General features: G+C 47.1%; 2 protein-coding genes across 3 annotated transcripts in view; both read right to left on the bottom strand.

The window, feature by feature from the left end:
• The window catches only part of Tecpr2 (tectonin beta-propeller repeat containing 2), a 57,093-nt gene that overhangs the window by 30,186 nt on the left and 10,237 nt on the right, over nt 1–16,670 (bottom strand). The window contains exons 2-7 of one of the 2 annotated variants that reach the window (XM_013016650.1): nt 10,555–10,867; nt 9,321–9,453; nt 7,218–7,550; nt 4,321–5,336; nt 2,507–2,690; nt 764–937 (exon numbers count right to left, since the gene is read on the bottom strand). In XM_013016650.1, coding sequence (XP_012872104.1) covers nt 764–937; nt 2,507–2,690; nt 4,321–5,336; nt 7,218–7,533 — 1,690 coding nt within the window. In that variant the 5' untranslated portion in view covers nt 7,534–7,550; nt 9,321–9,453; nt 10,555–10,867. Of the gene's footprint in view, nt 1–763; nt 938–2,506; nt 2,691–4,320; nt 5,337–7,001; nt 7,066–7,217; nt 7,551–9,320; nt 9,454–10,554; nt 10,868–16,670 lie in introns of those variants that run through there. The other variant, XM_013016656.1, reaches the window with a different exon arrangement.
• Nucleotides 15,721–16,670, bottom strand: part of LOC105983174 (tectonin beta-propeller repeat-containing protein 2-like) — a 22,679-nt gene continuing 21,729 nt past the window's right edge. Inside the window, exon 5 of the mRNA XM_013013003.1 lies at nt 15,721–15,900. Within this exon, the coding sequence (XP_012868457.1) occupies nt 15,721–15,900 (180 nt within the window). The remainder of the gene's footprint in view (nt 15,901–16,670) is intronic.

The following is a 16,670-nucleotide window of genomic DNA, read 5'->3' on the forward strand; positions in this document are numbered from 1 at the left end:
GGCAAGTTGAAGTGCTATTTAGAGAAACTTATTTTCACCTGACCCACATGTAAACATGAGCGTTAAGAGTTGAGCTTTGGCTTGGCTGGAAAAAAAAATCCAGTTACTTAAGCCTCCAGGGGAAAATGATTCTAGTACCATTTTTTTATTTTGGGCAGCATTGGTTTGAACTCAGGGCCTCAGGATTGCTAGGCAGGTGCTCTACCCCTTGGGCTATTCCTCTAGACTCCTATCATCATTCTATTATTCTTTCCTCAAAGACTATACACTGCAGGCATGAGATATGTGATGGTCAACTGTGATGAGAGTAAGATTCTACTTTTGTAGCTCATGAAAAAACCATACTGATTCCTGCCCTAATTTTGTGCTACTGTGTTAGAGGAACAGGAAACTACTAACACATTCCATGGCAAACACTGTCTTTCTAGAACCTTTTCTTTTTTTTTTTTGGGACCGGTCATGGGGCCTGAATTCTGGGCCTGGGTGCTGTCCCTCAGCTCTTCAGCTCAAGGCTAGCGCTCTACCACTTGAGCCACAGCGCCACTTCTGGCTTTCTTTCTTTTTGCTTATGTGGTGCTGGGGAATCGAACCCAGGGCCTCAGGCATGCAAGGCAAGCGCTCTACCACTGAGCCACCTTCCTAGCTCTAGAACCTTTTCTTAATTCTCATTAGTTGTGAGCCTCTGATTTTGTGACTGTTGCTGCATGTGGCTAGCTGAGCAGGTATGGCGAGAGGCAAGGTGGCCTCGTGGGGCTGGGGCTACCTGTCTGCAGGTACAGGTCTCCATTGGTCCTGATGATCCAGGCTGTGTCGTCACTCAAGGCCACAAACACTGCCTGAGGCAGGGCTTCATACCAATGTCGCTTCCCCTTGATGGTAACTTTCCCGCAAGCGAAAGCACGGTTAGATTTCTGTTCAATCTTCCAGAGGAGAGCACCTGTGGTAATAAAAATTCTATTCAATGCCAACAAATTTGAAATTACCTAAGCAGAGACATTTTTCTAGGCACTATAAGGGTCAGATTCCTAAAACACTCTTTGTTGCTTACTTGCCACTGTGCCAAGGTTTGTACTTTGGGCCAGTGCCAAGAAGCTGTGTGAATTTGGGCATCACATGCCTTCGTGTGTCCAGGCCTCGTTTTCCTCATCTGTGAACTGAGCTATCCCCTAAAGGCTGAAGGTGAGGAGACCCAGCAGTGGGGGACTGGGAAGAGCAGTGATGACACCATCCATCGGATGAGGGTGAGTGCCCCAGTAGACAAGGTCTAACACAGTGTTTGCCCAAGGCCTGGCTAGGGATTCAAAAGAGGGACAGCTTCTGACCCAGCTACACAGAAGAGCTGCATCTAAGCTAGGTGGAGTTCTGACAAACAAATGAAGGAGGGGAGGCAGAAAGAGGAAATGGGGAGAGCACTGTGGATGGGAGGCCCAGGCAAGAAATCACCTTGACTGAGCATGAGGTGAGCCAGACCGCAGGATCTGCATCCCCTCCTCCCAAACAAGACATGGCGCAAGGGTTCTGGGACCCCCTGCAGATCTGAGTCCCTAAGGACAGCTGAGAATGTTAATGTCACTGAGACACAGAGTTGAGACCAGAGCAACAAGGGACTGATCAAACAGTTGGGAAAATAGGAAGTAATTAAGACAATCAAGAGTGAACCAAAGTTTCTAAGTCACTAGGGAGATGAACCCCAAGGTAAAAAGGTAGAAACAAGAAAAAAAAATGAAGCCCTGTAATCATATCACACAGTAATAGTGGTTATTATCTCTATAGCTCAGCCTGTCTCCATGGAGCAGTGACAAGAAGGGTCACTGCACAGTAGGCAAGGACTCTGACTTCTTGTTAGCACACTGGAACAGAAGCTGAACAAGGCTGAATCTATGCCTCTGGACCCATTTTCTGAAATTTCACTGTGAACTTTCCATAATTAACCCTCTGTCACCATGTAAAATATTAGTTCTGTGACACTGACAAGTGGAAATACATGTAGCTTTTATAAGGACTAAGTATGTTAATGTCTAAAACCCATCAAAACACAAATTATTTATAAGCTTACAAAAATACGTGCAAGTGGTATCACTGCAATTACTTAAAAAACAGGAATGGAAGTGGTGGTGCAGGCCTGTAAGCCCAGCTACTTGGATGGTGCAAATAGAAAGATCTGTGTCCAAGGAAAGCCCAGGAAGAAGCTCAGAGACAAACTAAAAACCAAAAGGCCTGGATGTATGGCTCACGTGGTAGAGTACCTGCCTAGCAACTAGTGAGGAGCCCTGAGTTCAGTCTCCAGTACCATCAAACCAGGACAAAACAATAGCAAAAACATTAAAATAAATAAGAACAAAAACAGCACTCAAGCTGAGTACCCATTATAATACTAGTTAACATAAAAGGAAACAACTCCTGATCGTTGAAGAACTTGCCCCAGACCACTGGATGGCCTGTGTGCTGATGGCGCAGGAGACTTGATGAGAGATGGGGCTAGAAGCAGGAAGCCAAGAAGGCAAACCTGAAGGGGAGACCGCCACCTGCTGGACAGCATCTTCAAACTTCTGCCAGCGCAGCCCAGCTCCAGGCAGTGCACTGCAGAACAGGCCACCTTTGTAGTCCAGGCACCAAATATACTTCTCGGACACCGCCAAGCTGAGTATGCCATAGCCAGGACCCGAGTAGCCCATCCAGCTCTCTGCAAACTAACAAGGACAGAGTGGTGAGTTCTGTGGCAAGTATCTAGCTGCATTTGTCATACTGCTGTCATCAAGAAAAGTGGGCAGAAGGCTTAAAACGATACAGCTGAACTGATCTTTGAGAAGCCTTACTGAGATAACCCTCTTTTATTCTATCTCTGGGATAGAAAATGTGGCCCCTGGAAAAGGCTGTAGTATCCCTGGATAATGTTTTTCACATTGTAACGTCCTTCCAAAGTAGTGCTCAGAGCATATGTTGATTGAGACCTAGTCTCTTAAACTTTTATGATAGGATTGGCCTTTCCATCTCTGCTTCCTGGATAGATAGGATTATAGGCCTGAACCTGGCTTGCATTGGATTTTCTTTTTTGCCAGTGCTGGGGCTTGAACTCAGGGCCTGAGCACTGTCCCTGAGCTTCTTCTTTTGCTCAAGGCTAGCACTCTACCACTTGAGCCACAACACCGCTTGAGGCCTTTTCTGTGTATGTGATACTGAGAAATCGAATCCAGGGCTTCATGCATGCTAGGAAAGCACTAAGCCACATTCCCAGCCAGTGTTGGTTATTTTTGATCTGGGTTCATTCTGTAGCATGCCTCACTTTACACATGGGTGTTTTTACCTCTCCTTGCATGTAAGCTGACTTACAGCAGATGTACTGGAAGAGCAGCATTATCACTGCCCAGTTTTTCCCGTAATTCTGCAAGCACTGTTCCAACCCTCACACTCAAGAGTATCTTGTGGGAACTGCTGGCAGAAGGTTGGTTGAAGGCAATGAATTTGTAGACTAAAGTTTTCTTGCTAGAACTTCTTTTTTTCCCTTTTTGCTGGTTCTGAAGCTTGAGGCTTCAGGTTCTGGGTGCTGTCCCCAAGCTCTTTTGCTCAAGGCTAGCACTCTACCACTTGAGACATAGCAACACCTCTGGCTTTTTTTTGTGTATGTGGTACTGAGGAATCAAACCCAGGGCTTCAAGAATGCTAGACAAACACTCTACCATTAAGGCACATTCCCAGCCTAAAAGTAATAGGTTTTCTTTTTTAAAAAAGAAATTTTTGTCTTTTCTCTTTTGGAAGTGAGGTTCGAACCCTGGACATTGCACTTGGCTATGTGAGTGCTTTGCCACTGAGCAAAGCTCTGGCCTTCTTTTCTTGTTCAATGCTTGCGCTCTATCATTTGAGCCATGGCTCCACTTCCAGCCTTTCGGGTAGTTAGCTGGAGATCAAAGAGTTTCGCAGACTTTCTGCCCAGGCTGACTTTGAACTTAGCCTCCTCAGTAGCTAGGATTTCAGGTGTGAGCCGTCAGTGCTAGGATTCTTTTAACAACAAAAACAGAAGCTAAATATACTTTAACAAATTTCCAGAAGTGCAAATGAAATCAACATATTTGCACAAATAAAGAAGATAAATGTTTCAAAGGAAATGGCACTCTCCCCTTTTTCATCTGGCTCTGCTCACTGTAGCAAGTCATAGCCTCGTCCCAACCCCCGAACTCCACAAAATGAGCTTTTCTGCTACCTGGAGCAGGACAGGTATGCTTAACATAAGGAGGAAAAGAATCAGTCTTGCCCAGGATTTTCCTTAAGAAACACCCCCCCCCACACACACACACACCAACCTTAGTTATGACTCCCACACACCTGGTCTGTCTTGAGCAGTGCAGCGTCATCTGGACCTGGCCGGCCCAGGTCCTGCAGAGAGTGACTAGCCCCAACCTCTGCCACGCTTGTCTCTGAGGATGACGATGGGAGTCCCTGCGCGTAGATGTCTTCATCATCACTGGATGCCAAGGCCGGGTCCTGGAAAGGCTGCTCCAGCCCGGCCTTGTGGGAGCTAGCCACCCAGGCAGGAGTCAGAGGGCTCAGCTGACTCCCCGCTACTTGGCATTCCAGAGCCGACAGTGCTTTTGGGGCTGTGTCGTCATTGTCATTGTTGCTGTCGTCATCATCAGGAACTGCATGCCAGGAATTTGTGGCAAGGAGGCTGGAGGTGCCCATCTGAGCCACGGCATCCTGGTCTTGGTTTGCCTCCTCAGTGCTGCCTCCATCAGCCAGGGCCCCGGGGAGCCACTGCCCAGCACTTGGAAGCCAGCTGAGGCAAGAAGGCACCATGCGCAAATCCACGAGGGGGCCCTCGGAAGTGCTGTAGGGCTCACTGGGCTCTACCTTCTCTACCTCGTGCGCTTCGGCAGAGCTGTTCTGGTCTCCAAATGGCAACGGTGTGGGGTCTGTGTTGTCATCTGCAGGACCAAAATCCCCTTCCAGTCCTGTAATGTCACCGGCTGCCACACCCTCCCTTGGGGGCGAGAGTGAATGCCAGGCTCCATTGAGCAGCCCCACTTCACACGTGTGGAGACGCTGTGCAATTTCAGGCCTAGTGTCCTCCTCTTCGTGCAGTACATCAGGGGCGCATTCTGGAACCTCCAGGACACTGAATGCTTCAGGGTCATTATTTTCCTGTGAGACACCATTCACCTCCCCACTGAAGGTGCTCTCCTGGTCGGGAGACTCTGTACTCAGGTGGTCCATGCTGCTGCCCAGAACACTGGAAGTCATGGACAGCAGGTCTGTGTGCAGAGACTGTGGGCTGTCAGCAGGAAATTCGGAGCAGGGGGTTGAGTCCAGGGAACTGTGACACGTGTTCTTATTTCCACCTTCTAATTTAAAATGAGAACATTAAAATAAGACATGATTCTACATAAATGGCAAGAGTACATTAAAAAAGTTTTTTTGGCTTAAGAAGAAAAAATTCTGGCAATATTAGGGTTTGAACTTAAAGCCTCACATTTTTTAGGCAAGTGCTCTACCTCTTGAGCCATTCTGCCGGCCCCTTTTTATGTTGGCTATGATCAAGATAAGGTCTCTCTTTGTGCCTAGGCTGGCCTAGAGTAAGCCTAATTGTTTGTCATCTTTTATCACTAGAATGATAGGCATGTATGACAGTGACTCCCTGAGGGCTGAAATAAAAGGCATGCACTACTGTATCCAGTCATTGGATGAGATGGAGTTTCATGAACTTTTATGATCTGGTTGGCCTTGAACCTTGATCTTTCAATCTCTGCTTCCTGAGTCGCTAGGATTACAGGCTTGCACCACCACACCTAGCTTGCACAGTGTATTTTTGATAGGGCCTTGCTTCTTGACCAGGCACATGCCTGGACTATTTTTTACTTCCTGATAAAGTTGAGATGACAGGCATGATCCACCACACCCAGCTGCAGGTTAGAAGGACTCTGACCAGTACAGTGTGTGACCAGTTTGCCTCAAAACATGATCTTCCTAATTTCAGCCTCTCTAGCTAGGATTATAGCTACTTGACTGGCTCTGGCTGAAAAAAAAATTTTTCCCCCTTATATGTGCCGTTTACTTTGAAAAAAGTACTTTGAATGAAGGAGGTAAAGAATAATCTCTTTATCCCAACAAAAGGATGTTTTATAGCGACGCAAGTATCATATACACCTACTGTCTCGGAGGCCTCACTCCAGACATGCTAACGCGGTGGAAAGTCAACAAAGGGCATGCTCAGCTGGCTCACAGGCCAATTTTTTTAATTATCAGAATTCTTAGGAGTGCATGCCTATCAAGTGCAAAGCCCTGAGTCCAATCCTTAGAGCTGTGAAAAAAAAAAATGTGTAGGAATCTCATATCTGATTTCCTTTAATACTCCAGTAGCTAGAGAAAAGTTAGAGGAATATAAAGTTTAAAAAGCTAAAAAAAAAAAAAGTTCAATGGCTAGGAAGGTGGCTCAGTGATAGAGTGCTTGCCTTGTATGCATGAGGCCCTGGTTCGATTCCTCAGCCCCACTTAAGCAGAAAAAGCCAGAAGTGGCACTGTGGCTCAAATGGTAGTATGCTGGCTGTGAGCTGAAGAGCTGAGGGACAGCGCCCAGGCCTAGAGTTCATACCCCACGACTGACCAAAAAAAAAAAAAGTTCAAATGTCCCATGTGTACACCTTCCAAATCCATGTTTATGGACTTTTTGATCTAGTAAATAGCATTCACAGATAAAGCAACATTTTGAATTTAAATATTAAAAAGAATGAGGGCTGAGAATGTGGCTTAGTGGTAGAGTGCCTGCCTAGAAGGTATGAAGTCCTGAGTTGGATACCTCAGTACCACATAAACAAATAAGCCAGAAGTGGTGCTGTGGCTCAAGTGGGAGAGTGCTAGCCTTGAGCAAAAAGAAGCTCAGGGACAGTGCCCAGGCCCTGAGTTCAAGCCCCAGGACTGGCAAAAAATAAAACAAAAATAAAAAGAATGCACTTAGACTACAAGTAGGGATGATACACAGATGAAATGTTCTGCAATCACTCACATCTTACAAAGCTTCTTTGTGTGTGTCTGGGTATTCTTTGTTGGTTGGTGACACATTTCACAGTGAAAGTCCTCTGGGAGGCATGGGTTCACTTTCTGAAGGCCTCTGCTTTTCCCTGAATGGGCAAGAGGCCATTCAGTGAACAGCAGCAGTCCCAGCCTGTGTCTATCTCCACAGGGTCAAGTCAAGCCACGCCAGCCAGCGGACACTGCATAGACACTACCTGTCCTTCTCTTCTTCTTCTTCTTCTTTACTTTGATAGGTTTCACAATGAGTTCCTGGTCAAAATCTTCTGAGCTGATTACACTGAACCTCTGTGAGGAGGGCTGGTTGCTTTTGCACAGCTCAGGGCCCTGCTGGAGCCCAGGTGGCAGCAGCCCCGAACCACTGTCAGTGGAGTTGAGTGAGCTGCTCCTGCTCCGAGGCTCACTGGCCACAGAGCTCGCCACAGAAGAGCCTGGAAGTCTTGTCTCAGACACTGCAGCCCCCAGTGGCTTCTCCAGACGCTGTACGTGTGCTTGCTCTGAACATCGCGACATCTCCGGACCATCTCTCACTGAGGAGGAAGAAGAGAGCAGATTCACTACTGATTCTCTAGGAGAATCAGTACTTAATTCAGTTTGCTGGCTCTAAACACCAGCCAGCACAGAACCAAGGTACCAGCCTGATGAAGAAATGAGCAATTCTAATTTTTACAGAAACAAAACTCAACCACATAGAGATTCTAAGTGGTTTTTATTCTCTAGGGAGCTCATATACCAAAAGGGGGGATACCCGCCTAGCCAGCCAGATAAGCTGAATCAACCCTAGACATCAACATCCTTCAGTATGGCTTAATTAGTACTCAAAGGGTGTTTGAAAACTACATGTGTAGGGCTGGGAAGGTTGCTCAGTGGTAGAGTGCTTGCCTTGCTTGCATGGGGCCCTGGTTCGATTCCTCAGCACCCCATAAGCAGAAAAAGCCAAAGTGGTGCTGTGGCTCAAGTGGTAGAGTGTTAGCCTTGAGCTGAAGAGCTGTGGGACAGAGCCCAGGCCCAGAGTGCAGGCCCCACCACTGACCCAAAAACAAACAAAAAAAACCCCAACAAAAACCTACATGTGTACTACTAACAGATTCAAGGAAGAAAAGATAATTTTCTTTTTCTTTCTTTCTTTCTTTCTTTTTTTGTCGGTCATGGGTCTTGAACTCTGGGCCTGAGCGCTGTCCCTCAGTTCTTTAGCTCAAAGCTTGAGCTCTACCACTTGAGCCACAGCGCCACTTCTGGCTTTTTTTTTCTTATGTGGGGCTAAGGAATCGAACCCAGGGCCTCATGCATCCGAGGCAAGCACTCTACCACGGAGCCACCTTCCCAGGCACTATGAGACTCTTTTGTTGTTGTTGTTTGTGGGGATTAAACTCTAGCCTGGGCACTGTCCTTGAGTTCTTCAGCGCAAGGCCAGTGCTCTACCATTTGAGTCACAGCGCCACTTCCAGCCTTTTCTGCTTATGTGGTGCTGAGGAATCGAACCCAGGGCCTCCTGCATGCCAGGCAAGCACTCTACTGCTGAGCCACCTTCCCAGCCCTGTGATACTCTTATCTCCAATTAACCACCAGAAAACTGGAAGTGGAGCTTTGGCATGGAGCTGTGGCTCAAAGAGGCAGAGTACTACTTTGAGCAAAAGAGCTCAGGGACAGTGCCCAGGCCCATGACTGACAAAAAGAAAAAAGAAAAGATTCTCTGCTAATAAAGCTTGGGCTTGGAGCTAGGGATACAGTTCAGTGATAGAGTATCATGCAAAAAACTTTTGATTTAATCCCCAACACTGAAAAACAAGCAAACAAGCAAAAAGCAGAAAAACTATACATGGTAGTGCATACCTGTGATTCCAGCACTCTGGAAGCCAAAGCTGAGGATGGTGAATCAGCCAGCTACACCGTAAGGCCCTCTCAAAAAAAAACTCCCAAAATACCAAACAAAACAACAAAACCAAATCTAAACAAATAAACAAAAAATGGGCCTATATGAATTACAGAACAAAAGTCAAAAGTACCAAGATCCCACAAGGATGACAGATGACAGTTTCAAATGTCCTGAAGTCTTATGCAAAGTTGTTATTGGAGCAGTCACCCACTTACTGCCTTCAGCAGTCACTTTCACACAGGGAAACAGCCCCACCGATTGTGAGATGCCTGACGTAACCCACAAGCAGGTAATTTCCAAGCAAAGTGTTGTAAGTATTATTTTCAGAATCGTAACCAGCCTCCAAATGCCCCTGACCAGTTTTCTCATTATAAAAGGCAGTGTACATGCCTTGCACACAGCACTCTTCAGAATGGATACAAACCTATTGATGCTAGTCCTTCAGGCCTGCTCGAAATTCTTATAATGTTCCTATCTCCCTTTAAGAAAAAGATTTCATTTTCTGTGCAGGAAACAGACACAATATCACCAGATCCTTCTAAACCAGCAATTGTGGCCTGTTAAGATAAACAAAGAAATAAAAACATAAGGGGTTGGGGATGTGGCTCAGTGGTAGAATGCTTGCCTAGCATGCATGAAGACCAGGGTTCCATTCCTCAGTACCACATACAAGAAAAAGCTAGAAGTGGCTCTGTGGTACAAGTGGTAGAGTGCTAGCCTTAAGCAAAACAAGCTCAGGGACAGTGCTCAGGCCCTGAGTTTACAAGCACCAGAACTAGCCAAAAATAAATAAAGAAATAATAAATAAATACAGGAGACCAGGCAATAGTAACAGTTGAAAGCATTAAAAAAAGCTATGTAAGCCAGGAGCTGGTGGCTCACACCTGTAATCCTATCTACTCAGGAGACTGAGATCTGAGGATAGCAAAAAAAAAAAAAGAAAGAAAACATATGGCCAAGGAGATACAGGTGGAAACTCAACATACACAAGGTTCCCTGAGTTCAATCCCCAGTACCCTAAGCCCCAAAAGAGAAACACATGGCCCAAATAGACTACAAAAAATGTACTGTTTTTTTTTTTTTTGCTCAAATACAAACAACAACAACAACAAAAAGACATCTAATATTTGGGCAAAGTTAGGAGTATGACTATTAAAAGCACTTTATTTATTTAATGTACTTATTCATTCTTTGGTAGAACTGGGGTTTGAACTCAGGACCTTGTGCTTATTAGGCAAATTCTCTGCTACTTGAACCAGGCCCTTAGCCCATTTACCTTTAAATTTATTTATTTATATTTTTGATAGGGTTTCAAGTTTTTACCTCAGGACAGCTCCCAACTGTGATCTTCCTGTCTCCACTGTAGCTACAATCATAGTGTATACCATGCCCAGCTTGTTGGTTGAGATGGAATCTCTGTTTGCTTAGACTGGTCTTGAAGTTCTATCCTCTCCAGCTCTGCCTCCCCATAGCTATGATTATAGGCCTGAGCCACCTATGCCCAACTGAAGTAGATTACTTTTGAAATCTACAAAAATTTCCAAGCCTTCATTTGGTTTCTTTGGCTCACAAGAAAATGGAATGCATTGGTGCTGATCTCCTCTCGCCACTCTGGGAGCCAGGCAGAGCATCCCCTTGCCTCTGACCCCTTCACCTACCTGGTTGATGGTGTCCAGAAGATAGATACTGTACTCATTCCAGCTCAGCACCCAGCCTTCTCGAAAGAAACATGAAACGAGTCCCAGGTGTTTCTCAGGTGAGCCGCAACCCCCTCTATCGGAGGATTCCAGCCTTGGGTAGAGCTCAAGAGGTGTGATCCCTCCAGCAAAGACATCCTTTAAGATAAATGTAGCTTGGACTGTGCCATAGACATCAGCCTTCCATAGCCGGAGTCCAGGCCGGGACGCGTACAAGGTGAGATCACTTTGCTTACACAGCCCTGGTATAAAACAAGCACCAAATTTCCCAGTACTAAATTGGAAGAAAAAAAGAAGAAAAAAAAAACAGGCATGAACTGATTTAAAGTAATTTGTCACTGTTGACCCTGATATTAACTATAATGATTTGTTGGCTAGGCAAGGCCTGATTTCAAACTCCAGTACAATCAAATAAATATAAGTTTTGGCAAACACCAAACAATTGTTTTCTACCTTTCCTACTGTTCACACCCACCACCAACATCCCACCCTCCTCCTGTCCTCACAGGGGGCGCTCCCAGAGCACACACCCTGGCTTCCTGGAAACATCCTGAGTACCTGCCATGGCTCACCTTAACCCTCACAACTCCATGAGGATTTTTTTTAATTTTATTTTTTTGTTGGGTGTGGGGCGTGAACCCTGGGCCTGGGCGCTGTCCCTCAGCTCTTCAGCTCAAGGCTAGCACTTGAGCCACAGTGCCACTTCCGGCCTTTTCTGTTTATGTGGCACTGAGAAATTGAACCCAGGGCCTCCTGCATTCGAGGTAAGCACTCTACCACTGAGCCACCTTCCCAGCCCCCCCTTTTTTTTTCATTTCAAAAAAAAAATTTTTTTTTAAACTCAGGGCCTGGGCACTCTCCCTAAGCTTCTTTTACTCAAGGCTAGCGCTCTACCACTTGAGCCACAGTGCCACTTCTGGCTTTTTCTGCTTATGTGGTACTGAGCAATTGAACCCAGGGCTTCATGCATACTAGGCAAGCACTCTGCCACTAAGCCCTTATTTATTTTTTGGTCAGTCCTGGGGCTTGGAGTCCTCTGAGCCTGGACACTGTCCCTGAGCTTTTGTGCTCCTGGCTGGCACTCTACCACTTGAGTCACAGTTCCATTTCAGCTTTTTGCTCACTTAATTGGAAATAGGAGTCTCACAGACTTTCCTGCCCACACTGGCTTCAAACTGTGATCCTCAGTTCTCAGCCTCCTGAGTAGCTAGGATTATAGGCGTGAGCCACTGATGTCTAGCAATGAAGCAGTTACTACATTCCAGTGTTACAGAAGATGAAACTGAGGCAAAAGGGGACAAGGCCAAGACTGTCCCTGCCAGCTCTGCTCTGAAGTTCTGTTCCTTCTAACATCTGATGGCCATAATCACCCCAAGCTCCTCAGCAAACAAGCTTTCTGCCAAGAGTAACAGCCACTCCTCTAAACTGTCACCCTTTCAGAATCCCCGACCCATCCAGAACACTCTCACCTCTTCCCGTCCCCTGGCTTGGTATTGTTGTGTTTTAAAATTATGAAATTGCTGGCATATACAAAAGAATGTATTTAATAAAAGCTATGAAGTCCAGTGGGCCACCCACCCACCCAGAAACCCTTCTTCCAACTCAGGACAGCAGCCGCACCACAGACCCACACGGTGCTCCTGCTACCTTCCCCCATGGTCCTGGGCAGTGATTACTGAACTGAACTGTGTCAGATTTCCTTGCCTTTCCTGATAATCTATTACACATCTGTGTGCTCCCAAACCCTAAATAATTTAGTGTTGTCTCTCATTTGTATTTAAAAAATAGTATGATGCCATATGTATACTTTTGAAACCTTTTTTCACTTAACATTAAAGTTCCAAGACTTATCCTTGATAAAAAGGTGTAGCCAGGCACCAGTGGGTCATGCCTATAATCCTAGCTACTTAAGAGAACTGGGGATCATGGTTCACTGCCATCTTGGGCAGGAAAGTGTGTGTGACTCTTATCTCCAACTAGCCACAAAATGCCAGAAGTAAAGCTGTGGCTCAAGTAGTAGAGTGCTGCCTTGAGCAAAAGAGCTTAGGGACAATGCCCAGACTCTGAGTTCAAGCTACAGTACCAGGACAAAAAAGAAGCTCTAGCACTCTTTTGTGTTTGTTCCAGTATTGGGCCTTGCACTCTCTCACTCAGCTTTCTGGCTCATAAATGGCCTTTTACAACCTGACTTATGCCTCTAGTTGTGGCTTTTTGCTGGTTCACTGGAGATAAGCATCTCTTGGGCTTTTCCGACCCAGTTGGTTGAGCTAAGATCCTCAGATGTCAGATTCCTGAGTAGCTAGGATTACAGGTGAGAGCCATCAGCATTTGACTGTACTTTTGATTGTTATATTCCACAATTTATTCACTCTTGTTAGTGGGTACCTGAGTTATTACTTCTTTCACTTCTTCATGTGTGGGCCTAAGAATCTGTCAAGAGTAGAACTACTGTACTGTTGTGTAAGAGTATATGCAAGTTTAAAAGGCAATTGCATTAGATTCACGTCTGTAATCCCAGCTACTTGAGAGGCAGAGATCAGGAGAACTATGGTTCAAAGACAATCCAGGCAAAAAGTTTTTGAAGCCGGGTGTCAGTGGCTCATGCCAGTAATCTTAGCTACTCAGGAGGCTGAGATCTGAGGATCATGCTTCAAAGCCAGCCCGGGCAGGGAAGTCCATGAGACTCTTATCTGCAATAAGCCATCGGAAAACAGGAAGTGGCATTATGGCTCAAACTCAAAAGTGGTAGAGTGCTAACCTGGAGCAGAAAAGCTCAGGGAGAGCACCAAGGCCCTGAGTTCAAGCCCCACAACTAACAGAAAAAAAAAGGGGAAAAAAAGCAATCACAAACTTTCTTCAATGTGTTGATACCAGTCTCTACTTCCTGGCAATCTGACTTCTCACTGTTTCACATCTTTGTCAATGCAGAGAATTCTACTTTAAATTTAAGCATTTCTGCTCACTCCTAAACTTTGTAACTCTCTGAAATATTTCTGGAGTTATAGACAGTAGATAAAGCACTGGCTTTAGAGTAAGGCCTGGGCTCGATGTTCACTCTGACATTTAAGAAGTGTGAGGTGTGTGCAGGATCCTGCCTGCCAAACTGTGTTAATGTCACGCTCTGTCACGGAGGCTGCAGATGAAATGGAGAGTCTACATAAAGACCACCAGCAGTGCTGTGACACTCCAGGTCCCTGAAGAGGAGCTGCTGTATCGCGTGGATTCCCCACGGCGTGCTAATCATCCACCATCCCCACTGCCACTGGGGCTCACCCCCCAGAGCCTCACAGGAAGTTAGAGGTGTTTGGGGGTGGGGCTCTACATGTCAATGTTCCACTAGGCCCCTTGGTGCTTGGGTAACTAAATCTGAAGAGGATATCATATATCAACTCTGGCTCTGGAATAAAGCTCCAGAGACTAGCCAAGAATGTTCTGGTAGCAAAGAGCTTTCCTGCACACATCTAATAGGACGCTGGGGTCTGATGACTGCCGTTGGTGGGTTTGTTCTGGAGAAATCCTCTAGACAGAGGTGCCCAGAGAGTTCCAGCAGAGCAACCATTGCCTCCTTTGCTTTTTCCAGTCAAGTCAGCTCTACCCTGTGAGCCCCGCCCCTTCCTCTGGTCCACCTGGAGCCCCCTTAGCGTCCCACCAAAGCCACCACACCTGTCCCCTTTTGTGACTGTCCACCATGCTGGAATAAAGAAGCCGCTAGAAAGGGATTCTCAGCTTTCAAATTACCATTGACAGCGAAACAGCCCTTGAGCTTATCCTGCATTGCCTCTACTGCGTTAAGCTTCTTCCCTCTAAGAAAGAAGACACATTCACTTATTTCTGCATCCAGGCCGTCCCTGGCAGAGTATACTTTTAGTCAATCCTGCCAAAAGACCTTGACCAAACAACACCCTCAAGAGGTTCACCATTAAAATTGCCTACGTCTCTACACAGCTGAAGGCTAGGTCTGAGCGGCAGCTGGGTAAAGGATCTACATAAAACTAACTAGCTCTGGCTAGGAAGGTGGCTCAGTGGTTGAGTGCTTGCCTCGCATGCATGAGGCCCTAGGTTCAATTCTTCAGTACCACATAAGCAGAAAAAGCCTGTGTCCCTTTAGCTCAAATGGTAGAGCGCTAGCCTTGAGCTGAAGAACTGAGGCCTAGAGTTTAGGCCCCACAACTGACAAAAAAAAAAAAAAGCTAACTAGCTGTGTATGAGTGTGTATGTGTGCATGCTGGTCCTGGAGCTTGAACTCTGGGTCTTGGGGCTGTCCCTCAGCAGCTCAGTTCAAGGCTAGTGCTCTACCACTTGAACCACAGGGCCACTTCCAGTTTTCTGGTGATTAATTGGAAGTAAGAGTCTCATGGACTTTCCTGCTGGGGATAGATTTGAACAGAGACCCTCAGATCTCAGTCTCCTGAGTAGCTAGGATTACAGGCATGAGCCACCGGTGTCCAACTTAACTAATCAGTGTTTAACTCTCTTTAGACCCCACTTTCCTGAGACACAGGAAAGCACCAGTAGGTGAGCCAGGACCTAATGCCAGAGTTATGAGAAGAGTGCTACATGCTACAGAGAGTCAGAATTCACTTTTATGAAACCCCCAGACTGCAACAACCAGACTGCAAACCCCGCTGAGGTTTCCAGGGCCAACATGGAGATTCTGGTCATGAAAAGGCCAGTCTGGTATCTGGTAGAATTAAATGGAAGGCGAAAGGGAGTATTAGAGGATCTTTTCTTTCCTTTTTGTAGTTTTTTTTTCCCCCTCAGGGCTGAGGACCGAACCTAGGGCCTTGCACGCCGGGCGGGCGCCCTTCCGCTGGGCTAAACCCCCAACCCCTTTTCTTTCCTTTTTTTTTGGCCTGTCTTGGGGCTTGAACTCAAGTCCTAGGCGCTGTCCCTGAACTTCTTTTGCTTAAGGCTAGCACTCTACCACTTGAACCACAGCGCCACTTCTGGCTTTCTCTGTGTATGTGGTACTGAGGAATTGAACCCAGGTTTCATGCATTAAAGGCAAGCACTCTACCACTAAGCCACCTTCCCAGCCCAAGAGGATCTTTTAAGAGCTAAAGGCCCACAGTGCAAAGAGAACAGACTTCTACTGTGTGTCTGCAAAGCAGGGTACAGAAGAGTGGCCTACAAGTGTGCCTGCAGCAGCCGGCTGCACTCGCCTGACTTCACCCAAGCCTTCCAGCCGACACCGACGGCACCACCAGTCCCCGGGACTCTCACAGGCCTGCCTCTCTCCCCAGTCTCCACAGAGCCTGTCTCAAACCACGTCCTATTGGTTGGCCCACTGCCAACCTCTGTGGTTCTCTGCAGGCAGAGGAAGAGAGAGGAAGAGAGGGACAGACACGTAAGCTCCTTTCACTCCCACCAGCCAGCTGACAACCAGCCTGTGCCAGGGTCCCTGGCCCCTGTGCCCATCTGGGCTCCTTCCCCTTCTTCTCACCAGCTTCACTGCTCTGCTCCCCTTTCCTCACCTATCCCACACAAGCTGGCTGCAGAGTGCTTCAGGTCGGGATGAGGGTGGAGAATGCAAGTCACACACGCACTCCACCTGCCATTGTGCACCGGGCTGGTGGGAGTTCAGGCCTTTGGTCACCACAGGAGGGGCTCTCTCAGCTGGGACCGGCCCTTCCTGGCTGCTGCCACTCCCATGCAGGGCAGTGCTTGCTCCTGGCAGGACAACTATCAGCCAGCATCGATGGCTCACACTGCCCTGCTACCTGGCCGTGCCAAGGCTGGCTTGGTGGAGAGCACACCCAGGCTGCCACGGCATGAGCACGTGGGCATCTGTGCAACGAGGTGCTCTGTAACTGAGTCCCGGGCTGTGCTGGCCACACCGGAGCTGGGCACAGCACCCTGAGGTGGAGGGGCTCGGCTCCTTAATCAGAGCATCCCAGGAGGTGTCTAAGCAAGCACAGGCCACCGGCAACTCCGGGACAGAGTGGGTGTGTCCACAGCTGGCACACAGAAAGTCTAGAATTTAGGGCCACTTCTTTTTTTTTGGGGGGGGGTCCGGTCGTGGGGCCTGAACTCTGGGCCTGGGCGCTGTCCCTCAGCTCTTCAGCTCAAGGCTAGCA

This window comes from Dipodomys ordii, unplaced genomic scaffold (assembly GCF_000151885.1).
Source record: "Dipodomys ordii isolate 6190 unplaced genomic scaffold, Dord_2.0 Scaffold2, whole genome shotgun sequence".
In the NCBI taxonomy this organism is placed as follows: Eukaryota; Metazoa; Chordata; class Mammalia; order Rodentia; family Heteromyidae; genus Dipodomys; species Dipodomys ordii.